At 45.4% G+C, this 26339-nt stretch overlaps 1 protein-coding gene across 2 annotated transcripts in view; it reads right to left on the bottom strand.

Moving 5' to 3' along the window:
• Positions 1-2352: 2352 nt before the first annotated feature.
• LOC113033131 (histone-lysine N-methyltransferase EHMT1-like) overlaps positions 2353-26339 on the bottom strand; it is a 55253-nt gene continuing 31266 nt past the window's right edge. For both annotated transcript variants that reach the window (XM_026186533.1, XM_026186534.1), the window contains exons 15-23: positions 22508-22662; positions 21627-21794; positions 21340-21481; positions 21091-21171; positions 20681-20796; positions 7442-7528; positions 7257-7335; positions 6295-6470; positions 2353-2831 (exon numbers count right to left, since the gene is read on the bottom strand). In XM_026186533.1, coding sequence (XP_026042318.1) covers positions 2735-2831; positions 6295-6470; positions 7257-7335; positions 7442-7528; positions 20681-20796; positions 21091-21171; positions 21340-21481; positions 21627-21794; positions 22508-22662 — 1101 coding nt within the window. In that variant the 3' untranslated portion in view covers positions 2353-2734. The remainder of the gene's footprint in view (positions 2832-6294; positions 6471-7256; positions 7336-7441; positions 7529-20680; positions 20797-21090; positions 21172-21339; positions 21482-21626; positions 21795-22507; positions 22663-26339) is intronic.

The following is a 26339-nucleotide window of genomic DNA, read 5'->3' as shown; positions in this document are numbered from 1 at the left end:
TTCGGCTCAGATCACTTAAAAGAGCCGGCTCTTCAGGTTGTTTTGTTGCTTTAATTAATATATTATTAACAACAATATAAAATTATGCACAAAAGGAATTACTAATGTAAAAAAAAAAAACCCCACGTGGTTTTATTTATATATGTTTATATATAAATATATATGGTGGCCCCTAGAGACAAAGCACGTACAAATTCCAAAACACATTTCTAGCGTTAACTGAACTTCCAAAACAGAGCTATCTAGATCACTTAAATTACACAATTGAAAGTATACGTGTATTATTTGTGTATTTATACACAAGCACTCCATATATATTCAGATAATTAAAAAAAAAAAAAAAAGTTCATATACCTGTCACTACCACACACCAAATCCAGTCGTTGGTACTTCTTGGCTTGTGTAGCCACTAGGTAACAAAAAGCTCAACACTGCGCCCAGCATCCTGGAGCACTTGTGTCGTGTTTTGGAGTTTGTACGTGCTTCAGAGTTTTTAACGTGTTTCGGAGTTTGTATATACTTCGGGGTTTGTACGTGCTTTGACTCTAGGGGCCACCGTAGGTATACTTTTATTTATTCACTCCACATAAAATGTAATAAATAAATCATATAATACAAAAACCAACGATTTACATTTCAACTTTTAACTATTTAAATTTTCAGCTTTTTCCTTTTAAACAAGAGTGAAACAACACAAAACACTGCAAACCACAACACAATTAAATATAAATATGAAAAAGAAGATGCACATTCTCTGACATATGGGCCTGCATGAATAAACTTTCTGAATCCTTTATCATCTGCAACTGAAAATAGTTGTGGATGATTACTATACCTTTCTAATGTGACGTTGTTGTTCCTGGCTCTCTTCCTCTCTCTCTTTCCCTCTGGCACTGTTCCTGTGCTACTGTGAGTGTAACTACCGCCCCTCCCCCTCTTCCCAGCGCAAAGCACAAGGCTCGCGTGCAGAGTGAAGCGGAAAAAAAGTGCGAGAGAGGGTGAGAGAAAGACCAAAAAAAAAAAAAAAACCCAAAACCCCGGCTCCCAATAAAGAGTTGGCTCGTGTCGTTCACTTTAAAGAGCCGCCTCTAAGAGCCGTTTCGTTTGCGACCGACACATCACTACTAGGGCTGGGTATCGTCACTGGTTTCTAGAATCGATTCAATTCCGATTCACAAGGTCCCGAATCGATTCGATCCACAATTCGATTTAATTCGATTTGAATCTGGGAAATTTTGACAGAAATATTATAATTCAGATAAGTACATTTACATATTTTTGTATCTATAAAAAGGAAGCTGACACACGCAAGACTTTATCAAAGGTGTGAGCATCACAGCAGATGCCTTTGTGTCAAAGTAGCTGAAGATAAAACACAGAAAAACATGAAGGTGATTTTCCTGGCCTGGGATTTTATAAAAATATTCTGCAGTACATCAAAAACGAAAGAAAACCATTAATCAACATATGATTGTAATCTGAAGTTACAGCGGTTTTATTAGAGACACGGCTAAGCATTTTGCATTTTGCATAATTTTAAAAAGTTTAAATTTGTTCAGTATTGAACAGCAGAAATTAGGTTTTCTTTTCGGAAGTGTATATAAAACGGAAAAAAAACCAAATGTCGGCCGACAGCGCTATAAACAACGGTAGTCTTGTGCGTAACAAGTAAGCGAATAATGAAGAAAACAGATTTTTAGACAGGAAACTGTTCTTGAAGTACAGAGAGAGAGAGAGAGAGAGCTGTGCATCTTGGTCAAAGCAAAACAGTAAAAGTCAGAGTGAATACATGACGATGTTTATGTGAAGCATAGTTTGGATCTTCTTTTGCTGCTGGTTCGGTCAATATTGTTTGGAGAGACATCAAACTAACAGCTTTAGAATCAGCGCATAAAGGACGTGAACACAAAGCGCGGCAGATCAGAATCACCAAGCTGTCGGCTTTCAGCCCCAACCGTGAGAAAGGCGACATCTAACTGATTCTGATCCGCGGGTCGCGCTGTGTTTTTAAGTTTTTGTGCAGAATCCGTGTTTCTGCTCTCATTTACTGTCTTAGCTGTTTGGTGGTGGTTGAAATTTTGTGAGATTTTACCTGAGATTCTGGCATTTCAGGCAAAATAAATTTATATTAAAAAATCGATTCAGGATTTTAATGAATCGATTTTACGTTATCCAAGCCAGAATCGATAAGTCGATTATAAAAGCCCACCCCTAATCACTACCATCAATCCAAGAAGCCTGAGATGAACTGGAATACCAAATATAACACAGACCTCATCATCCGGCAAAAAGAAGGGAAAAAAGCTGCATCTACTGAAACATTTCTCTATTAACACGAAAAAATACCACAGATGATATAAAATATGTTTAATGACTACAAAGCAAACATGAGGTTAAAAACTTAAAAGTTCACAAAAGAACTCAGACTACCACAAATCAGTTAACTTCATTATTCCACATGTAGAAATATGAAAGGAAGAATCCATGAATGTAAAAATCATCTGTGTCTCTCAGTCTTCATTAGCACTATTTTTTCTGGCAGAAAAGTAACTTCATTATAATAAGTTAGATCTTGTGCTTTGGTGATTAAAACATGTCTCTCTTTCATTTCAGGTAAATATCAGACAACATAACTGCGTGTAGTCATGACATTACTCTTACATGGTATCTGGTTCAGGGGGCAGTGTTTCTTACATTAAAGAGGCCACAGTAACAAAGAGGAATCAGTGAGTTTCTATTTACTAGCAACTGAGTGACGACACTTATTAGATCCACACTGACAGCTGAAGTACTTGCTTTTCACCCTCCAATAGTGATCACCATAATCGAACCTGTTGAGGAAAAGAGAACAACTGTGTTAACTTGTTCATCCTACAGCCTGGACAATTTCTGATTTTTAATACAGATACTGATATTTGGTCATTTAAAAATCAGATATTCCGATATATTGGCCAATTTTGTTTTCTTCGTTCAGAGACATAAAACAGATTTCCCACATTATTACTCAGACAGAAGCTTCATCTTTGCACCCTGCTGCATGAAGAACAGTTCAGTTTCCAAACAAATTCATCTAAAACTTTGAGTACACATTAGTCTCAGCAGTCACATGCAGTGGTTATTTTTGTCCCTGCATCTCATTAAAATATGTTGCTATTACTGAGTCAATGTGAAAGTCTCCCAAGGCTCCCAAGTCTCCCAAAGTCAATGTGAAAGTCTCCCAAGGCTCCCAAGTCTCCCAAAGTCAATGTGAAAGTCTCCCAAGGCTCCCAAGTCTCCCAGGCACACGTTGTCATTTAATGGTTTTTCTTTATTTTTATAACTATTTACGTTGTAGATTCTCACTGAAGGCATGGGATGGGATGGGATGGCCTGTTGCTGCAGGATGCTGTGGTAGCCATGCTGATTCAGTGTGCATTCAATTTCGAATAACCCAACTGTGCCACAAAGCACCCCCACACCATCACACCACCTCCTCCATGCTTCATGGTGGGAACCATGCATGTAGAGACCATCCATTCATCTTTTCTGTGTCACACAAAGACATGGCAGGTGGAACCATAGATCTCAAATTTGGACTCATCAGACCAAAGCACAGATATCCACTGGTCTAATGTCCATGTGTTTCTTGGCCAAAACAAATCTCTTCTGCTTGTTGCTTTTCCTTAATTGTGGTTTCTTAGCACCTATTTGACCATAAAGGCCTGATTCACACAGTCTCCTCTGAAAGGTTGATGTAGAGATGTGTCTGTTACTGGAACTCTGTATGGCTCTAATCTGAGGTGCTGTTAACTTGCGATTTCTGAGGCTGGTGACTCGGATGAAATTATCCTCAGCAGCAGAGGTGACTCTTGGTCTTCCTTGTGAGCCAGTTTCATCGCAATGCCTGATGGTTTTGCGACTGCACTTGGGGACACATTTAAAGTTTTAGCAATTTTCTGGACTGGCTGACCTTCAGTTCTTAAAGCAATGATGGACAGTCATTTCTTTTTACATACAGGGAGTGCAGAATTATTAGGCAAGTTGTATTTTTGAGGAATAATGTTATTATTGAACAACAACCATGTTCTCAATGAACCCAAGAAACTCATTAATATCAAAGCTGAATGTTTTTGGAAGTAGTTTTTAGTTTGTTTTTAGTTTTAGCTATTTTAGGGGGATATCTGTGTGTGCAGGTGACTATTACTGTGCATAATTATTAGGCAACTTAACAAAAAACAAATATATACCCATTTCAATTATTTATTTTTACCAGTGACACCAATATAACATCTCCACATTCACAAATATACATTTCTGACATTCAAAAACAAAACAAAAACAAATCAGCGACCAATATAGCCACCTTTCTTTGCAAGGACACTCAAAAGCCTGCCATCCATGGATTCTGTCAGTGTTTTGATCTGTTCACCATCAACATTGCGTACAGCAGCAACCACAGCCTCCCAGACCCTGTTCAGAGGGGTGTACTGTTTTCCCTCCTTGTAAATCTCACATTTGATGATGGAGCAAAGGTTCTCAATGGGGTTCAGATCAGGTGAACAAGGTGGCCATGTCATTAGTTTTTCTTCTTTTATACCCTTTCTTGCCAGCCACGCTGTGGAGTACTTGGACGCGTGTGATGGAACATTGTCCTGCATGAAAATCATGTTTTTCTTGAAGGATGCAGACTTCTTCCTGTATCACTGCTTGAAGAAGGTGTCTTCCAGAAACTGGCAGTAGGACTGGGAGTTGAGCTTGACTCCATCCTCAAGCCGAAAAGGCCCCACAAGCTCATCTTTGATGATACCAGCCCAAACCAGTACTCCACCTCCACCTTGCTGGCGTCTGAGTCGGACTGGAGCTCTCTGCCCTTTACCAATCCAGCCACGGGCCCATCCATCTGGCCCATCAAGACTCACTCTCATTTCATCAGTCCATAAAACCTTAGAAAAACCAATCTTGAGATATTTCTTGGCCCAGTCTTGACGTTTCAGCTTGTGTGTCTTGTTCAGTGGTGGTCGTCTTTCAGCCTTTCTTACCTTGGCCATGTCTCTGAGTATTGCACACCTTGTGCTTTTGGGCACTCCAGTGATGTTGCAGCTCTGAAATATGGCCAAACTGGTGGCAAGTGGCATCTTGGCAGCTGCACGCTTGACTTTTCTCAGTTCATGGGCGGTTATTTTGCGCCTTGGTTTTTCCACACGCTTCTTGCGACCCTGTTGACTATTTTGAATGAAACGCTTGATTGTTCGATGATCACGCTTCAGAAGCTTTGCAATTTTGAGACTGCTGCATCCCTCTGCAAGATATCTCACTATTTTTGACTTTTCTGAGCCTGTCAAGTCCTTCTTTTGATCCATTTTGCCAAAGGAAAGGACGTTGCCTAATAATTATGCACACCTGATATAGGGTGTTGATGTCATTAGACCACACCCCTTCTCATTACAGAGATGCACATCACCTAATATGCTTAATTGGTAGTAGGCTTTCGGGCCTATACAGCTTGGAGTAGGACAACATGCATGAAGAGGATGATGTGGACAAAATACTCATTTGCCTAATAATTCTGCACTCCCTGTATGTCTTTGTGTGACGCATAAAAGTTGAAAGAACAAAAAACACATGATCAGCTTCTACAAAAGCAAACAGATGTTGCCATAGTATGAATTCTAACAGTTGTCAAATATGGCTATCAGCTGTGTACTAACCTGACTTCTGCACAACACAACTGATGGTGCCAACCTCATTAAGAAGGCAACAATTAAACCCTGACAAGGCACACCTGTGAAGTAAAAACCATTTCAGGTGACTACATCATGAAGCCCACTGAGAGAAGGCCAAGGGTGTACAGCGCCATCAACAAAGCAAAGCGTGGCTACTTTCAGGAATCTAAAATATAAAACACATTTAGAGTTATTTATCCATTTCTTCTCTTTGCTACATAATTTAATATATCTTGCTTCATCTATTTGATGTCTTCAGCATGCTTCTACAATATAGAAAATAGGAAATACAATGAAAAACCATTAAATGACAAGGTGTGTCCAAACTTTTGATTGGTAGTGTACTACTCTGAGGAGATCCCAAGGCAGACACTTGACACATTTACATACACGCTTATTTAATTACTATTTTATGCTGTTTGGATGGTTACCCAACAGGGAAGTTGCAAAGTGCCCTCTGCTGGATGAACTATGCAACCTCAGCACTCATAACTTGGTTAAAGTGCATTTCTCCCATCTTTTTGCTTTTTAATTGATCAGCCATTTAGCAAATAGCCATTATTGGGCCCACTGATTTTTCGTCACCACTCACCCTATCTGGTCTCCAGCTTTGATGGACCGACTGGAGAAGAAGGCTATCCGGGGGAAGCGTAAGTCCTGGTGCATGGTGAACACCCTCACAGCCAGTAGGTTGGGCTCACACAGGTGGTTGATGAAGCGACCAATGTTGCCAAAGAGTCTTGCATCAATACAATGGGCATCCCCAACCTGCACACATGTTAAAAAAACAAACCAAAAAGAAAAAAAGGAAAGCAAAATTTGTATCCTGCTAATGACTGCCTTTTGATAAGATAGATGTTAGAAAAAGGTGACACCCCCATGATGAAGTTGAAAGAGCAAAAAAACATATGATCAGCTTCTACAAAAGCAAACAGTTAATCTAGATTTTATCAACAGTTTTATCATTAAGTTGAACCTACAGTGAGAACATGTAAACTGCTGCTCACAGCAGCAATTCATTTCCAGAATAGTTGGACTGAATGAAGGTGCTGCAATAGTCCTGTCAAAGTCAAGTTTTCAACCTTATTGAAACGCTGTGGCAGGACACTAAGAGCTGTTCATAAACAAATGCCTGGAAACTGAAGCAATGTTGTGAAAATTAGTGGGCCAAAATTTCTCTAAAATGACCTGAGAAACTAAGTCAGAAAGACCAAAATCGAAAAGGAAAGCTTTAACCCTAGTCTTAAAAATACAGAGGGTGTCTGTTTCCTGAATCCATACTGGAAGCTGAAGGCTGTGACTCTCATCCTAACTTTAAATACTGTAGAAACCACAAGTAAGCCCGCAGTCTGAGAGCGAGGAGCTCTGTTGGGGTGATACAGTACTACAAAGTCTTCAACACAGTGCCTGATTTTTCAAGACGTTGTACCTTAACCTACAATTTACACTAAGACTTTAGAATTGCAAAAAATGGACTTCCTTTTATCCATGGCTATATATAAATAAACTCTGCTGAGTGCAGCTTTAAAAATGTATTTAAACTTATTGAATCACCTTATTGTCGAGAGTAAACAGGAAGGAATCATTCTCTCTTTTGTCAGCCTCTCCATCTGTGATGATCTCGCCAACATACCTGTGGATCAGAACGGAAGTGAGCTTATAGCACAGCTCATTTTATATATCTTTTATGCTCTTAAACACACTACATTTTATTGCTTCACTTATGAAACAATCCTCACTCGCAAATGAATGTTCCTTGAGGGATATCCTGCATGGCTCTCACTCCCCAGCCCATATTCTGTGTTCTGAACAGCTGTAGCCGGACCCTGAAAAAAAACAACAAGGCAATGTAGACGGCAGAAGTGGCAGCATGCTTTAGAGCAGGGGTGTCAAACTCAATTGCACAGAGGGCCAAAACTCAACACTTTAGGTCGCAGGCCAAACAAGATAAATGTTTATTGAACACACTAAAACAATGTTTTTTTTTAAACATAAATATGAATAAAAACAGACAGGAATATTATTCCAGATTTTATCTATCTATCTACCTACCTACCTACCTACCTACCTACCTACCTATATATATATATATATATATATATATATATATATATATATATATATATGTGTGTGTGTGTGTGTGTGTGTGTGTGTGTGTGTGTGTGTGTGTGTGTGTATATATACACACACACGAGACAAAACGTCTTTGCAGTTCAGCAAAGTCCGCTGACTCGGTTCAACATTACCCGGCAACGGGGAAAGTGAGGCAGGTTGCACTGGTGCATTTTTGACAGCTTCACTTAAAATGCCTTCACCGCATCATGCATGCCATGTCCATGAACTGACAGATTTCCTTGCTGAGCTCAAAAACTATTGAGAATTTTTATCCCAACTCAGCCAACGGACCTCTGTATGATAAGGAATGTCGGCAAACTCTGAATCTATTTCCCACATAAAAGACTGAAATTGACGGGGATTTAAACTTTTAGCTCCGATAAAATTTACGGTTTGCGTTACAGTGGTCATTACATGCTCCATTTTTTAGGACTTTACCACACAGCGTTTCCTGCTGTATGATGCCGTGATATGCTGTTAGCTCACCGGTACAGTTCTCCTCCTGCATCTTTACTCGCATCCTGCTGATTAGTCCGCTTTTTTCACCGCACAACACCAGCGCTCCATCTGTTGCAAGTCCAACAAGTTTGTCCCAGGGCAGTTTCATGTTGGTTACACTTTGACATACATTTTCAAAAATGTCTTTTCCTGTCATTGTCCCGTGCATCGACTTAATGTTCAATATTTCCACTCCACAGATGAAGATGGCCAGCTGTGCAATGTGCATCATGTCTATACTTTCATCCACAGCAAGAGAGTATGCAATAAAGTTTTTGCTTCTTTCACACAACTTTGTTCTTAAATCAGTGGCCATCTCACCAACCCGATCAGTAGGGATGGGTATCGAAACCCGGTTCTTGTTGAGAACCGGTTCCCACTGTTTCAATTCCTTGGAATCGTTTGCCATTTTTGCAAACGATTCCCTTATCGATTCCAGTCGCCCCGAATGACGTCACCACGTTGCGGAGCGTCATTTACCTGGCAGGAAACACGGCGCCAGCGGCTCAAATGCTCAAAAGCTTGGTTATACTTTACGAGAACGGATGACAACAGGGCAACTTGCAATACTTGCAAAGTAGATATTTCATTTAAGGGAGGAAACACTACGAATATGCAAAAGCATTTGCTCACAAAACACGTGATAACCTTAAATGAATGTCGTGTTTTTAATTCCGCTCCGGACTCGTGAATCTCAACCGAGCAGCAGCGGTAACGCTTGCACGTCCTCTCCCGTTAATGCGGCAGGTAAATAATCAACTAACAGTGCATATTATGTTAGCGCGATCTGCCTTATTACAAAACCTGCCATTACTGTGCATTTAGGTGACCATGACGAGAGAGACAGACAGAGTCTGGCTGTCTCATATGCTGGCAGTTCTCACTGCAGTCTACCGGTAGCGTCTCCTTTCAGGCCAGGATAGACGAATGTCACCGAGCAGTGACTGAGTTTGTGGTCAAAGGCTTGCACCCATTTGCCACAGCAGATGCCCCGATTTCACTTTGGTAAGTGAATGTGTTTAATTGTAGGCAGGGACATTACTGGATATTCTTGTGTAATTGCTACAGAATAATTTATGTTACACTTTGTTATTGCTACAGGAGAATATTTATTTTATTATTTTACATTTACATTTTTTTTCCTGGGGACCCTGTGACACCCCATTGAAGAGCCGTAGGCTGGATCTCTTAAGATCTCACTGTTGGGTTTGTAAGGCCATGTTACTCCTAAATTTCTATCTTGTTCAAAGAGAAGATAAAAAACAAAGTTCTAAGCTAATCGACCTTAGTGTTCTTTTTTAAAAATAAGAATCGATAAGAGAATCGATAAAGAATCGAATCGTTAAACAGAATCGAAAATGGAATCGGAATCGTTAAAATCTTATCAATACCCATCCCATCTCTGGGCTGGGGCTCGGGCCGGGCCTCGGGGGCTTGGGTCCTGGTTGGTGTGTTGCCGGGGTTGTGGGCGGGTGGGTGCATGGGGGCCCAGCCCTGGAGCAGGGTGCCGCCGGTGCATCGAGCCACCTGGGGGGCTCTTCAACTGGTGGGGAAGATTGTCACATCTTGCAGGAGCTTTCCTCTCCTCAGGGGCTCTCTCTACAGGAGGGGGAGATACAGGAGAGGTGGAGGAAGATCTCAGCCTGGGTGTTTATTGTCTTATGTAGTCTGGAAGAAGAGTGGATGGTGGGGTGGGTGCAGTTTTCTCTGTGGTGGGGTTGGGTAGACTGTCCTGGGCTCTGTGGGGCCGGGAGGCGCTGCTGCGCTGGGCCCCGGTCTGGATGGGCCTGGGCCCCCTTTCCCTGGTGGGTCGCGGGGTATGGGGGTGCCTACTGGGGTCAGCGGGGGAGCTGGCCCCAGGGAGGGGTCACTTGCCCCTCCCTTCCTTCCCTCCCCATCTCCAGCTGCCTCCCTCTTCCCGCTCCACCACAACCACCCACACATGCAGGACCTTAGAGTAGGGGTATGTCACCAGGGTGCAGAGGAGGCCACCCCCCCCGTCCCCTTCTGGCTGCCTCTGCCTCAATTTTATCCCACAACTTAGACATTCACATTACTCACACTCTCGTTACACATACATATAGGATCTTGGGGGTGGGCACGATACACGGAATCCAAAGTACCATCAGGGTGTACACCCCACCCCTGGCGTCGTTGCCCACCTCTCAATGTTAAATACATGTAGACATTGAGGGCCAGCAGGAGGGACCATGCGCTTACCTGCTGCTCTCTGGCAGGTAGCTCCATGCCCTCCTGGGTTTTAAATGCACCTTAGAACACACATGCATCAACACTACAATGAGCGGGTGGAGGGAGGTTTGGAGTCTTCTCTCACCCCCATTCTCTGCGACCTGCTGGAGCGGGGGGGCTAGGAGGAGTTGGCCGTCCGACTGCGGTCTGGAGTGTGGGGCCTCCCTGCTGCTGCGGAGTCGGGGCGGTCTGCCTCCCCCCACCGCAGGGAAAAGGGTAACACCACCTGGGTCTGGGGGCAGTTCCCCCCCTCCAGGGGCAAGGGTACCTAGACCCGGGGCTTAGAGTACGCTTGGGGAGTGTGATTGTGTGTACAGCATCTCTTTATGTCTGTCTCCACGTTGGTTGAGTGTGGAGTAAGTGTATATGAGAGCATGAGGGTGGGAATGGATGTTTGTATATGTGTGTGCCTGTATTTCTGTGTCTATATGTCAGGTTGGGTGTCAGGCGCCACCTCTCTGGGGACATCTTAGGCCCTCCAAGGTATGGAGGCCTATCTCCCCCTACCACCACTTCCCCTGCCAGTGGCGGACTCCCTCAGACATCGGTGCGTTGGTGGTTCTTTGTGTCCGGGGGTGGGCGTCCAGGTACACACCGGCTCACTCCTTGGCGGCCGCTTATCGGGGCCTGGAGCCTGGGGCTTGCTCGGGCCACTTTGGAGGTGGGGTGCCCCCGGCCTCTCGGCCTGGGGCTCGGTCACTCAGGCACGGCTGGCTGCCGGCGGAGCTCACGGGCGCGTCACTGCAACTCCCCCTGGTTTCTGCTCCGCGGCTGCTGAGTGAGCCCTCATCTGGGACTCTCCTCAGCTCTTTCTGGGACAGTGGCGCGGCTGCCCCTCTGTTGGTCTTCCTTGGTCTCTTGTGTTCTGGGGGCCTCTGGATGTCTGGAGTCTTGATCTCCTCCATACCTGCTTCATGCCCTGGAGGGCGGGGCTGTGGCCCCCCCACACCCTCTAGCAGATCATTACATGAAGGAACCTTTTAAAAAAACAAAAAACAAACGCGTCCATGCTCACAGGTGTACACACGGGTGATCACACCCACAAACTACACCCTTTTTGGCTCCTACCTCAAAGCACACTGTGTTCTGTTGATCTTATGTGCTGCACAATAATGTTTAATATTTAGTATTTACTGTCATATTCCCATATATCATTGTGATGTTGTTTATTCTATCACTCTTGTTCTCTTCTGCTTGTTTTCTTTTTTCTTTCTCAGCAGGTGACCCAGGTGATTGATATATGCATTTTTTTTTCTTTTTTTCTTCTTTTTTTTCTTTTTCTGCTCATTCTGTTGGTTTTTGCCCTTCTCCCCCGTCCCTCTTCTCAGCTGTTTCTCTTTCCCTCTTTCTTTCTCCCCTTCTTTCCCCCAGTCAAGTCTGTCCCATAGTCAGTAAGTGAAAATAAAATAAACAATAAAAGGTGAATCAAATGGACCATTATGGCAAGGCTGGGATGGTCAATTTGGTAAAGTAAATCCGTTGGGCATCTTTCTTTGCCTTTAGACAACAATTCTGATGGCAAAAGAGCCAAACGGGACAGGCAAAAAAAAAAAAAATAAAATCAATACCCATCCCTACCGATCAGCAATCGTATTTCTGCTCAGGCTCACATTTGCCAAAATCTGCGTTTTGTCTGGACACAAGACGTCGCACGCCTTCATCATGCAGCTCTTCAGAGTGGTACCGGCCTGATTTGGCTGTCTCCTCTGCTACAGTAAAACTTGCTTTCACAACAGCTTCACTTTGTGATTTTGCTCCGGTGAAAAAAGTCTGCTGAAATGTCAGACTCTTCTTTAGCTCTTCTACTTTCTGTAGTTTCTCATCTGCATTTAGGTTTTTCAGCTTATCCTGACGTTTTGTCTCGTAGTGCCGTCTTAAATTAAATTCCTTAATTACAGCCACATTAGCTCCACTAATAACACACACGGGTTTACCAGCAATGTCTGTAAACATATATTCAGTCACCCACTGGCGCTGAAAGGCTCTGCTTTCAGAATCAACTTTTCTCTCCACTATTGTGAGCACCTACCTTCGCAATAACAGAAGTTTGACTTCACTGACGGGAATGTTCCCAGTTAGCCTAGCGTTCCGCAAGGAGGCTGCAGCACTGAATTATGGTATCTGTAGTTTGTATATTATTAGCGGCTCATATGCCGGGCCATGCATAACAATAATAATACATCTATATAAAATGATCTCGCGGCCGGATATAAATGTACGCCGGGGCGGATGTGGCCCGCGGGCCTTGATTTTGACACATGTGCTTTAGAGGAACATTAAGACAGAAAACATCTTAGAAAGTGAGTCCTTTTCCTTCTACATCAAGCTGAGTTCTCCCTCTTCTGGCCAAGGATAACACTGCCTGCCAGGAATGTATCGGGCACGTAGGTTGTCACCTAATGGTTCGCACAGCATACACATCTAGCTGGCATGATTGATGTGATGCAGTTTATTATCACCCGAACTTGCACAAAACCTCAATCAAGGCAGTAACAAGAGGCACTCTCCAAGGAAACACAAACATAAAGCAAGTTTTGAGCTAATGAGCAAGGATTTCTGAAGAGTATGTAAACTGGTACAGGTAAAAGTGACACTTAATTTTTAGTCTTGGGCCTGAAAAACACATTTTACCTAATTGCTGAAAATATCTCTCTCAAAAATGCGTATCCTTCATTGTAACTGCAGAAACAGCTATTCAGAGTATGTTCTCTGTAACAATAGGAGCCCCATTAAATCTTTAAAAAGAAAGTGCAAGTGCTAAATAAAGAAGTAGGAAAAAATTGCTCTAAATGGGGTGCCTGCATGTCATCTACTAATTGGCAGGTTGGTGGTTTGATCCTTTTGCTGTTCCAGTCCTTGGGCAAAATAAGTCACTCTCTGATGTGGGTGCTAGCTAGAAAGCACTTAGGCAGAAAAAGCACAGCAATCTGCTGGAGTACCAGGAGAAAACCCATGTAGGGAGAACCTCTAAGCACCACAAAGAAATGTCACAAGCAGGCTTAAGCTCAGAGCCTCCCTGCTGTAAGGTGACAGTGCTAACTTACAGCACCCTGAAGATAAGCGATCAACAGGCAGGCAGACTAACAATTCTAAGAAACTGGTCTACTGGGAACTGGTTTTCTACAAGAACTGGTTCTCTTTCATAGCATTCGTTTCGTGTCTCACTATGGGGAACGCCTCCTGCGTGACCTCATCAGAAGCTCAAATACCATTACGCCAGCCCTTACAGGCTGGCTAGGTGACGCCCATGTCAGGAGGGGCCAGTGCCTCCCTATATAATAGGCTGACATAGCGTCAGATGTCATTCAAAAACCTCTTCTCGCTTCTCACAGAAGCCTGTAGACAACTGTGCTATTGGGTGCTAAAGCTAAACTGTCCACAGATTCGAGTGAACAACTCGGTCGCCGGGCGCTTTGTTCCCAGCCTTTCAGTTGTCCACTAGCATACAAGCAGTAGCAATACTGTTCTGTAGCTAGTGCTGGTGCCAAGTAGCAATACTTTCCGAAAGCGAAGTAGCAACACTTTGCTAATAAAGGTACCCCTAGCTTCACCATCAGGTAGCGATACCCTTCGACGCTAGCGGTTTTACACATTAGGTAGCAATACCTGTAGAAAAGTAGCAACACTTTTCAACCCACGTTAGCGAGGAATAGCAATATTCTCCGCACTCAGTGTCAGTCTCGCTAACGTGCGCAACCCTCTAGCTAACCATGGCTACAACGGCCAACGAAGTTGCAAAACTTTGTCCTTGCGGCAAGAAGATTTCTGCCTGGGATACACACCCCGTGTGTGCGGCATGCCTGGGCTCATCTCACGCTCAGGCTGCCCTGACACCTGCACACGACTGTATCCACTGCGCGGCTTTCCCACGCAAACTACTCCGCCGCAGGCTAGCTCGCCAGGCTAACCTGTCGGGCGGCGACCCTTTGCTGTGTGAGGCTGCTGCGGCGCAAGGAGAAACTGAGATGCCCGATGATTTGGCCGCAACGCCAGGGCCGAGCTGGGCAGAGGCAGACCCTCAGCCCATCGCGACCGCTTTCCCGTCGCTGGAGGCACACGGAGATCGTGTGTTTTTCCGCGATGCTGGAGTCACCTGGGGAGGAGATGCTAACGAGGACGGAGATGAGTCGGCTGACTCGGAGCTCCTGCTGTCTGACGACGGTGAGGAGGAAGATTCCGCCTCCTTGGCTAGCATCAGCTGGGCTGCAAAGCCCTCGGCTACCGGCGAGGTTGAAAAACCGACACCGCCGTCCCCCCTGGATCTCGACATGCAGGACATGTGCAAGCGCGCAGCCGCTAGGCTCAACATCCCGTGGCCCGCCATACAAACAGAGGTTGTAAAGTCTCGTTTTGACGGTAAGAAATTGCCGAAGGCGAAAAAGACGGGGAAGCATGTGTTGCCTGTTTTCCCTGAGCTACTCGATGAGATAGCGGTGACGTGGAAAGCAAAACCTTGCAGCAAGAAACACCCCATCGTGGGGAGCTCCCTGCTGGATTGGATGGACTGGAGGGGATGGAGTCTATCGGCCTCCGCCGGATGCCACAAATGGAGCCGTTGGTGGCGAGCCATCTTCACCCGAAGACGTCTCTGTCCTCATCGGCCCCATCTCTCCCCTCCAAAACAGACCGCTTCCAGTCTAGCCTTACAGATAAGTGCTACAAGGCAGCGGCTCTGTCAGTAAGAGCCCACAATGCCTCTTCTATGCTAATGGCTTACCAAGCTGAGCTAGAAGAGGACATGACAGCTAACACAGATACCACAGTGTGGGAAGAAATCTGCGTTATAACTGACCACGTCCTCCGCCTCCACAAGGTAGCCATACAGGCTACTGGGAGAGCCATGGGCCTCATGGTTCTTCAGGAGCGAGCACGCTGGCTCGGGCTCACCAACCTGACGACCAAGGAAAAAGAGGAACTCCTCGACACCCCTGTCGTCCCTCACGGTCTCTTCGGTGCGGCTGTTACATCCATGCAGAAGAGATGTGAGGAGAAAAAGAGAGATGATGAGGCTCTGAAACTCTGCCTACCGAGGAGGGCCCAGCACGCCACCCCAGCAGTGCCGCGCCAGTCATTCGCGCAGGCAGCGTCTCGCCCGGTCCCCGCTTTCAGGATTCCCAAAGTGCCTAAGACGCAGGCAGCACCCCAGGCTGCCGGGGCCCCTAAGAATCCATGGACTCGGAAGCAGCCTCCCCAGGCCAGACCTCAAGCGGCCCCTCCTCCTCCCCCCGCTACCGCGATCGTGAGGAGGAAGAAGCGGCCGGCCTGACAGCCTCTCCTCTAGGCGGGAGCAAACCCAGTTTCCCCCCTTCATGGGCCACCCTCCCGCCTCCCAGCTCCATTCCAGAGCAAGTTCAACGGGACATGTTCCACACAGAGTGCTTGACTCGGGCCGGCGTTCCTGTCACCGGACCCGCCAGAGGGAAAGAGAGCCAAAGTTCGCAGTGTTGTTTCACGAGCACTTCTCTCATGCATTCTGTATTTAAAAAGCCCCGACACGCGCATCCAGGCAGTTTGCCGAGGGCGCTGTCGAGTGTTGCAAAACACATGAGAAAATCAAACATGCTGAAAAACAGAGCACCGTCTGCCATAACGCAGCCCGTGGAGACTCGCGTTTCCACGGCTGTGATGATACAGATGAGCCCGTCACCTCGCTCGCCTGTGACAGAGGTGACGGGACGCCGAAATGGCGTATGTTTCGCGCTGCGACCACAAGGGGGCGCCAAAACGCCATATTCGGTGAAGTGGCCAGTGAGCGCTCTGTCTCTCCACATGAAGAGCTGGGCCACCTGCACTCAGTCAGCATGGGTGCTGAGGACATTGAAAAAGGGCTACAGGTTGCAATCCAGTGTCGCTCCACCACAATTCAAAGACATTGTTTACTCTCGTGCTCCGGGCGAGTCTGCCAGTTTTCTCTTGGAGGAAATTTCCACCTTGAGAGACAAAGGAGCTATAAGAATTGTCCCTCCCGAGGAAATGCACAGCAGATTTTATTCAGGGTATTTCCTTGTGCCAAAGAAAGGGGGAAGGGGGATGAGAGCCATTCTGGATCTCCGTGCCCTGAACCGGCATTTGAGGACATACAAGTTCAGGATGTTGACGCACGCCTCGCTGCTACGGTTTGTACGAGCGGGCGACTGGTTCACATCAATCGACCTGAGGGATGCTTATTTCCACATCCCCATATACAGTGGGGCAAAAAAGTATTTAGTCAGCCACCGATTGTGCAAGTTCCCCCACCTAAAATGATGACAGAGGTCAGTAATTTGCACCAGAGGTACACTTCAACTGTGAGAGACAGAATGTGAAAAAAAAATCCATGAATCCACATGGTAGGATTTGTAAAGAATTTATTCGTAAATCAGGGTGGAAAATAAGTATTTGGTCAATAACAAAAGTACAACTCAATACTTTGTAACATAACCTTTGTTGGCAATAACAGAGGTCAAACGTTTACTATAGGTCTTTACCAGGTTTGCACACACAGTAGCTGGTATTTTGGCCCATTCCTCCATGCAGATCTTCTCGAGAGCAGTGATGTTTTGGGGCTGTCGTCGAGCAACACGGACTTTCAACTCCCGCCACAGATTTTCTATGGGGTTGAGGTCTGGAGACTGGCTAGGCCACTCCAGGACTTTCAAATGCTTCTTACGGAGCCACTCCTTTGTTGCCCGGGCGGTGTGTTTTGGATCATTGTCATGTTGGAAGACCCAGCCTCGTTTCATCTTCAAAGTTCTCACTGATGGAAGGAGGTTTTGGCTCAAAATCTCACGATACATGGCCCCATTCATTCTGTCCTTAACACGGATCAGTCATCCTGTCCCCTTGGCAGAATAACAGCCCCATAGCATGATGTTTTCACCCCCATGCTTCACAGTAGGTATGGTGTTCTTGGGATACAAATCAGTATTCTTCTTCCTCCAAACACGACGAGTTGAGTTTATACCAAAAAGTTCTACTTTGGTTTCATCTGACCACATGACATTCTCCCAATCCTCTGCTGTATCATCCATGTGCTCTCTGGCAAACTTCAGACGGGCCTGGACATGCACTGGCTTCAGCAGCGGAACACGTCTGGCACTGCGGGATTTGATTCCCTGCCGTTGTAGTGTGTTACTGATGGTGACCTTTGTTACTTTGGTCCCAGCTCTCTGCAGGTCATTCACCAGGTCCCCCCGTGTGGTCCTGGGATCTTTGCTCACCGTTCTCATGATCATTTTGACCCCACGGGATGAGATCTTGCGTGGAGTCCCAGATCGAGGGAGATTATCAGTGGTCTTGTATGTCTTCCATTTTCTGATGATTGCTCCCACAGTTGATTTTTTCACACCAAGCTGCTTGCCTATTGTAGATTCACTCTTCCCAGTCTGGTGCAGGTCTACAATACTTTTCCTGGTGTCCTTCGAAAGCTCTTTGGTCTTGGCCATGGCGGAGTTTGGAGTCTGACTGTTTGAGGCTGTGGACAGGTGTCTTTTATACAGATGATGAGTTCAAACAGGTGCCATTCATACAGGTAACGAGTGGGGGACAGAAAAGCTTCTTACAGAAGATGTTACAGGTCTGTGAGAGCCAGAGATTTTCCTTGTTTGAGGTGACCAAATACTTATTTTCCACCCTGATTTACGAATAAATTCTTTACAAATCCTACCATGTGGATTCATGGATTTTTTTTTTCACATTCTGTCTCTCACAGGTGAAGTGTACCTCTGGTGCAAATTACTGACCTCTGTCATCATTTTAGGTGGGGGAACTTGCACAATCGGTGGCTGACTAAATACTTTTTTGCCCCACTGTATCCCCCACACCGAAAGTATCTGAGATTTGCTTTCCAGGGGATGGCATACGAGTTTGTAGTCCTGCCTTTTGGTCTCTCACTGAGCCCAAGGGTGTTTGTGAAATGCACCGAGGCAGCAGTGGCCCCGCTCAGGAAAAAGGGCATTCGGGTGGCCACGTACATCGACGATTGGCTGGTGACAGCCCCAACCCGCCAGGGAGCGACTTGTCACACAAATGCTCTCATACAGGGGTCCCCCAAGTTACACACGCTGGCACACAGACTGATAGTCTGGAGCAGTGTTCACCTGCTGTCACTGAGAGCAACTCACGTGCCGGGGATCTTGAACTTTGGAGCAGATCTTCTCTCCAGGGGCAACCCGCTGTATGGGGACTGGAAGCTTCACCCGGAGGTGGTGAAGCAGATCTGGCTGCAATTCGGTCTGGCGACCGTGGACGTTTATGCATCCAGGGAGAATTCTCAGTGTCCCCTGTTTTACTCGCTGAACGATCAGAGAGCTCCACTCGGGGTGGATGCTCTAGCTCACGAGCGGCCGAGAACCCTCCTCTATGCTTTTCCCCCAGTGGCCCTCATTTCTCCAACTCTGGCCAGAGTGAGGGAGAGAAGTCACTATATGATCCTGATAGCCCCGCACTGGCCAGGGAAACACTGGCTGGCGGAGATTTTTCAGCAGCTGTGCGGCCCACCTTGGCTGTTACCACTACGCAGAGACCTCCTGTCTCAGGCACGGGGGGAAATATTCCACCCCCACCCAGAGAGGCTGGCTCTGTGGGCTTGGCCCGTGAGTGGTTTAACCTGAACACGGTGGGGCTCCCTCATAGTGTTATCGACACTATTCAGTGTTCTAGAGCATCGTCTACTCGGACGCTATATGAGCATAAGTGCCGTGTGTTTGAAAGCTGGTGCTTAGAATCACAGGCCATCCCTTTTCAGTGCTCTGTGGCTGTGATTCTGTCATTTCTTCAGGCCCTGATTGATAAGGGTAAAGCCTTCTCCACCATCAAGGTGTATTTGGCAGCAATTTCAGCCTGCCATATTGGTTTTGATATGCCGTTTCATGAAGGGTGCACGGCGTAAATTGCCTACGTCTAGGCCATTGGCTCCATCGTGGGACCTTCCCACAGTATTGGCTGCGCTCTCCTGTTGCCCATTCAAACCCCTGGAACAGGTTGAGTTGAAATTTCTGTCCTTGAAGACGGCTCTTTTAATTGCTTTAGCTTCTGCTAAACGTGTGGGAGAGATACACGCTCTCTCAGTGCATCAGTCATGCATTTAGTTCTCCTCGGATAATACGAGGGTCTGTATGCGGCTCAACCCTGCCTTTGTCCCGAAGGTTGTCGGCACATGTTCCCCTATAGAACTGCCGGCCTTTGGTGGGCTCTGCGCATTTACATGGACCGAACCCAGAGTGTCAGACAAAGTGACCAGCTGTTCGTGTCCTGGGCTAAACCACATATGGGAAAGCCTGTGTCTAAACAGCGCCTCTCCCATTGGATAGTAGGGGCAATTGCCTTGGCCTATACTAGCAGGGGCCTTCAGCCCCCTGCTGGCTTACGTGCGCATTCCACTAGAGGTCTGGCGACCTCATGGGCTCTCTTTAGGGGAGTTTCTATTCAGGAGGTGTGTGCAGCTGCATGCTGGACCTCACCTCATACATTTGCTAGGTTTTACAGGTTGGATGTGACAGCACCTAACCTAGCACATTCGGTCCTCGGTGCAGGTTCTTCCCAGGTGGGGGCCTCTCCCCTGTGAAGTGCTGTTGGGGACAGTTGTCTTCTTAACAGGCATGTCTGGCAATCCGGGAGTCAGTATTTCTCCCATAGTGAGACACGAAACGAATGCTATGAAAGAGAACTTAAGGTTATGTATATAACCCCGGTTCTCTGAGTAGCATGAGTGAGTGTCTCACCAGACCGCCCTCCTTGCTATGGAAGCGAGGAAGAGGTGGGCTTGTTTTGAATGGCATCTGACGCTATGTCAGCCTATTATATAGGGAGGCACTGGCCCCTCCTGACATGGGCGTCACCTAGCCAGCCTGTAAGGGCTGGCGTAATGGTATTTGAGCTTCTGATGAGGTCACGCAGGAGGCGTTCCCCATAGTGAGACACTCACTCATGCTACTCAGAGAACCGGGGTTATATACATAACCTTAAGTTCTCGATTCCCAACGCTATTCAGGACCCATTGACAGAATTTATCATTGAGCATCTTCTTTGCAAAAACTCATCCATGTGATCAAAGCGGATCCTTTAAGCTGATCTTTGTTATGAGGCTCACTTTCTTCACAGCTTTAAAAGTAGATTACCAAACAGCAGCACTTTACCTTAGTCCATTCTGGACCACACGGTTCCTGCAGGTCCTCCAGCAGGAACATGCATGGTTACATTCAAACAGCACCGGGGGCTCCCGCTGGCAGAAGTCCATTGGTAGTCGACCCTCCTGCAATCACATACACCATGAGATAAATAGTCATTGGGAATAAAAACAGATTCTCTTCAGAGCATCTGTTGGTAATTTTAGTCAACAGAACGTGAAGAAACATTACATTGAAGAGATAAACAAAATATAAGTGGGCCAGGCCGTACTGTAATGTAAAACCAGTTTAGACCCCAGCAGTGAAGGGGGCAAATGTAAGCTTTATTAAACAAGTCGTTGAGAACACATTCTTATTTAAAATGAGGAAATGTGGGTGTCACGTGAAATCATTTCAGTAGGTACACAGGTTCTACTTACACTGTCATACCAACAACGCAAGCTGAGCTGGCCACATATGCAGGTGCTAGATGAGCAGTCATCTGTGCAGGTGCAGTGCTGAGTGACACAATCAGTGAGCCGTTAGAAGCTGGCCATGTACCTATTCTCTTACAATGCTAGTCATTTTCTGCATAATGACTGCAAACTTCTTCAGAGCACTAGTGCCTTCTCTGGACTGCTGCAATAAATGTGTAATTTACACCTTACCTGTCATCACTCACTTACAGGTAAGTGAGTGATATCTTTGTCTATGTTCAGCGGGGAGGTGACACAGCTGTCTGGTATATATTTAAAGTTTTCAGGCAATGGCTCACTGTCCACAGCATTAACACAGGTGATAGGCACTGCCTCATACCCCCGAGAAATGTCCCTAACAGACAGAAAAGGAAAACAAAAACAAAACAAAGAAACAAAAAAATCTACAAGTTTTTAGTTTTCCTTTTTGAGGAATGGCAGATTTTGAGAAAGCAGAAATTCATCAGCCAACAAAAGAACAGGACAAAGTGCAGCACTACCTGCTGAGCACTCTCTCTCCACGGCCTTCCCTTCCTCTCCTGGCATCAGTCAGCTTCTTGTTGGTATTAAGGGCTGTCCACACTTTGGAACCGGAAGCACAGCAGTCCAGAGCTGTTTCTCCATCCCTGTTCCTTTGACTGACATCAGCTCCACGAGACAGAAACAACCTGCGCGTGGAAAATGTTTAAGTTAAGACTTATGGTCATCTAAAAAAAACAGAGTGAAGGTGACAAGCACTGAGATAGACTGGTATGCACTGTCGCTGCTCAATTTGAGCAGTCAAAATCGTTTCTAAATCTCATTTACCTAATTACACACACAGCTATAGAGCATTTTTATCTGTGCCTAAGCACTTTCTAACATTCGCCCACACACTTGATGGACATATGCAACTCTGTACCTTGAGCAAGGACACAAGGACACGTGCACTGGAGGAGCCAGGTATCAAACCATCTGATTAATATCAGTTTGCCTCAGAAATTAACGGCTTCATTTGGTTTTATCAGTTGAGCGCTGATGTCCCAGAATGCAAACCCACGTACTATTTGTTCTAGAACTCTTGCATATTAATACACTTTCAGGAGAAGCAGACTGCATTTTATAGATAAGGCTTTCTACAGCTGCAGAGAAAACATTTGAACACTGTGTATAAGGAACAAAATGTTTAAATAATCTGTTTGTGGTTGAAACCAGGAAGCAAACAAATACAAGAAATGCAGTGACTAAATAGCTGAATAGCTGTATTTGTTTGTTTCCAATAATACTCTCTTCTCTCATTACAGACATAAACCCAAAAAAAAAAAGTTTCCTCAAAATCAGCATCATCATCTGATGTGAAGAAACTGAGTGACCTCTGTGACCTCTCAGACTTCACACTCACAATATGCACTCCAGGTGGTTCTCTCTGGCAGCGACATGAAGTGGTGTATCACCATGAACATTCACAGCATTTAGGTCGCATCGAGCCTCTAGCAGAGCCTGGGCAATGTCATCGCAGCCTGATAGAGCGGCCCAGTGTAGGCAGACATTCTCTTCCTAAAATGACAGTGACAGGTGTAAGATGTAAGCATCAGACATGACATACCTCTACCCTCGGCAACAGTGCTCTAAAACATCTCGACAAGCACTCGCAAAGACTTTACTGAAGTCGCCATTTGCGCTGACTAATCCCCAGGGGTAGCAGAAAGAAAGGCTTCCAGCAAGACATGCAAGTGAAAAAGAAGCTACTATTTTGAGTATGTGAATTTCTGAACTGTGACCTCAGGAGGAAAACACTTTTTTGGATACAGAGTTCCATCAAGGCATGTCACTGTGTCTTAGTTCTAATAATAATAATAATAATAATAATAATAATTAGGTCTCCAAGTAACGCCCACAACTGATAAAAGTCTGTTAGACGTAGCTGATATCCTTAATTTTTTTTTTTTTATCTGGAAGACACAACTAGCTAAGCCCACCAAGCTGCTTCAAACCCTCTGTTTGTATACAGTGGGGCAAAAAAGTATTTAGTCAGCCACCGATTGTGCAAGTTCCCCCACCTAAAATGATGACAGAGGTCAGTAATTTGCACCAGAGGTACACTTCAACTGTGAGAGACAGAATGTGAAAAAAAAATCCATGAATCCACATGGTAGGATTTGTAAAGAATTTATTCGTAAATCAGGGTGGAAAATAAGTATTTGGTCAATAACAAAAATACAACTCAATACTTTGTAACATAACCTTTGTTGGCAATAACAGAGGTCAAACGTTTACTATAGGTCTTTACCAGGTTTGCACACACAGTAGCTGGTATTTTGGCCCATTCCTCCATGCAGATCTTCTCGAGAGCAGTGATGTTTTGGGGCTGTCGCCGAGCAACACGGACTTTCAACTCCCGCCACAGATTTTCTATGGGGTTGAGGTCTGGAGACTGGCTAGGCCACTCCAGGACTTTCAAATGCTTCTTACGGAGCCACTCCTTTGTTGCCCGGGCGGTGTGTTTTGGATCATTGTCATGTTGCAAGACCCAGCCTCGTTTCATCTTCAAAGTTCTCACTGATGGAAGGAGGTTTTGGCTCAAAATCTCACGATACATGGCCCCATTCATTCTGTCCTTAACACGGATCAGTCGTCCTGTCCCCTTGGCAGAAAAACAGCCCCATAGCATGATGTTTCCACCCCCATGCTTCACAGTAGGTATGGTGTTCTTGGGATGCAACTCAGTATTCGTCTTCCTCCAAACACGACGAGTTGAGTTTATACCAAAAAGTTCTACTTTGGTTTCATCTGACCACATGACATTCTCCCAATCCTCTGCTGTATCATCCATGTGCTCTCTGGCAAACTTCAGACGGGCCTGGACATGCACTGGCTTCAGCAGCGGAACACGTCTGGCACTGCGGGATTTGATTCCCTGCCGTTGTAGTGTGTTACTGATGGTGACCTTTGTTACTTTGGTCCCAGCTCTCTGCAGGTCATTCACCAGGTCCCCCCGTGTGGTCCTGGGATCTTTGCTCACCGTTCTCATGATCATTTTGACCCCACGGGATGAGATCTTGCGTGGAGCCCCAGATCGAGGGAGATTATCAGTGGTCTTGTATGTCTTCCATTTTCTGATGATTACTCCCACAGTTGATTTTTTCACACCAAGCTGCTTGCCTATTGTAGATTCACTCTTCCCAGTCTGGTGCAGGTCTACAATACTTTTCCTGGTGTCCTTCGAAAGCTCTTTGGTCTTGGCCATGGCAGAGTTTGGAGTCTGACTGTTTGAGGCTGTGGACAGGTGTCTTTTATACAGATGATGAGTTCAAACAGGTGCCATTCATACAGGTAACGAGTGGGGGACAGAAAAGCTTCTTACAGAAGACGTTACAGGTCTGTGAGAGCCAGAGATTTTCCTTGTTTGAGGTGACCAAATACTTATTTTCCACCCTAATTTACAAATAAATTCTTTACAAATCCTACCATATGAATTCATGGATTTTTTTTTCACATTCTGTCTCTCACAGTTGAAGTGTACCTCTGGTGCAAATTACTGACCTCTGTCATCATTTTAAGTGGGGGAACTTGCACAATCGGTGGCTGACTAAATACTTTTTTGCCCCACTGTATGAGGCAAAACAGAAAAACGGTGGCTTGAAGAAAGAGGGGCTAAAACCAGACCCACTTTAAGATAAAGAATCTCAAAAAGGTATTCCAGAAGATACCAAAAATAAAAATATGAAGTAAGAAACAAACATTTAATCTCCACTTTTTGTGGTGACCAGACACTTTTATTAGAAATCAACAAGCTTCTTGCACAGTCTCGGTTAATGCTTTTTTTAAAGGCAGAATTTGTAGAGGTCAATACAATATGTCAAAAAATGTCTTTGTTTTCAAAAAATATCCAAGTCCTAACTTAACTGTGAACTGCCCAGATTTTTTTTTTGTAAACAGGTCTGGTCAGGACTTTTTGTACCAGATTCTTTCCCCCCTTTTTCAATGTGTAAGCATTCAGCACAATAGCATACTAAAAAGAAAAAGTTCTAATGGGGGGGGGGGGGGCAAAGAAAGGCCAGTATTTCCACGATGTCTTGTGACTACCTAAATTTCACTCAGATAACAGGTTAAAATTTTTTTCAAAGAAATCTAACAGAATACAATTAGACTAGTCAGAGAGTGTTCTGCTGTGTGTGTGTAACAGTGTAGGGACTAACGCGTTATTAAGTATCGCGTTACAGTAACTACGTTATTATTGTGGTAACGAGCACGGTAACTAGTTATTATGCCAAAATCAGGAACGCGTTAATTGTTACTGGGATTTAGATAGGGTCGTTAGTCTTTACTTCGTGTCATGGCTATCGCGGAGCTTCCACAGATTCAGTAACATTAGCAAGTGGTGGAGGCCAGCAGGTGGATAAGGGAAAGGGGAGGCAGGAGGAGCAGAGACCCGGGGCGGCCACCGGTCCGAGTGTCAGGTGAACTGAACTTCAGGTAAGAAGTTGACCTGCAGTCTACCTGCGTCAGATAGAAACCAAGTTTAGGTGTAGTTTATTTCGTTATGCTGACTTTTTCATACTGGGTACTAGCTAGCATGACGGACTTTCTATACAGCTGGGTGGTTGCTATGATGTTACTGAGGTTGAACTTATTTGTTCATAAGGTTAATTATTAGAGTTGCCAACAGTCCCCTAAAAAACAGAATCGTCTTGTATTCAGAGAAAAATATTACGCGTTTCGTATTGAGCTGAAAAGGAACAGTTTGTCCCGTACTTCAGCTAGAATGAAAAAGACACAAAGCTGGAGTTATTCTGTCTTTGCTGCACAGCTGCCTCTTCTTCTCTCATTCTCTCCTCCTCCCTCTCCTGTTTCTACTTCAATCATGAAACTGATCAATGATCAGCTTTTCTCTCTTGTTTGTTTATTACCCACTTTGCGGTAGAAAGAGGAAACCAGATTTTTTTGTCCCAGTCCAGCCCTGTATGCAGCTCATCTGCAGTCTGGTGTTACCTACATCTTCCTATTCAGAAAGCAGAATTTCCGAGTTCTGAGTACAATCGAAAGCACCACGACTGCAGTTTTCGTGTTGGATGTAAAAAGAGCACATGACGCTGTGACGTAGGCTAGAATCGTGGCGGTGATCAACGACGGTCCAGGCGTGGGATTTCTGTCGTGGAAATATGCACATTATTTTTTCCTTTCTGTTGGTAGGTGGCAAAGTGCACTGTGTATAGAGAGCGACAGCACTTATT

Source organism: Astatotilapia calliptera, chromosome 12 (genome assembly GCF_900246225.1).
Source record: "Astatotilapia calliptera chromosome 12, fAstCal1.2, whole genome shotgun sequence".
In the NCBI taxonomy this organism is placed as follows: Eukaryota; Metazoa; Chordata; class Actinopteri; order Cichliformes; family Cichlidae; genus Astatotilapia; species Astatotilapia calliptera.
Note: the sequence above shows the minus strand (reverse complement) of the source record. Positions and strands in the feature narration are given on the sequence as shown.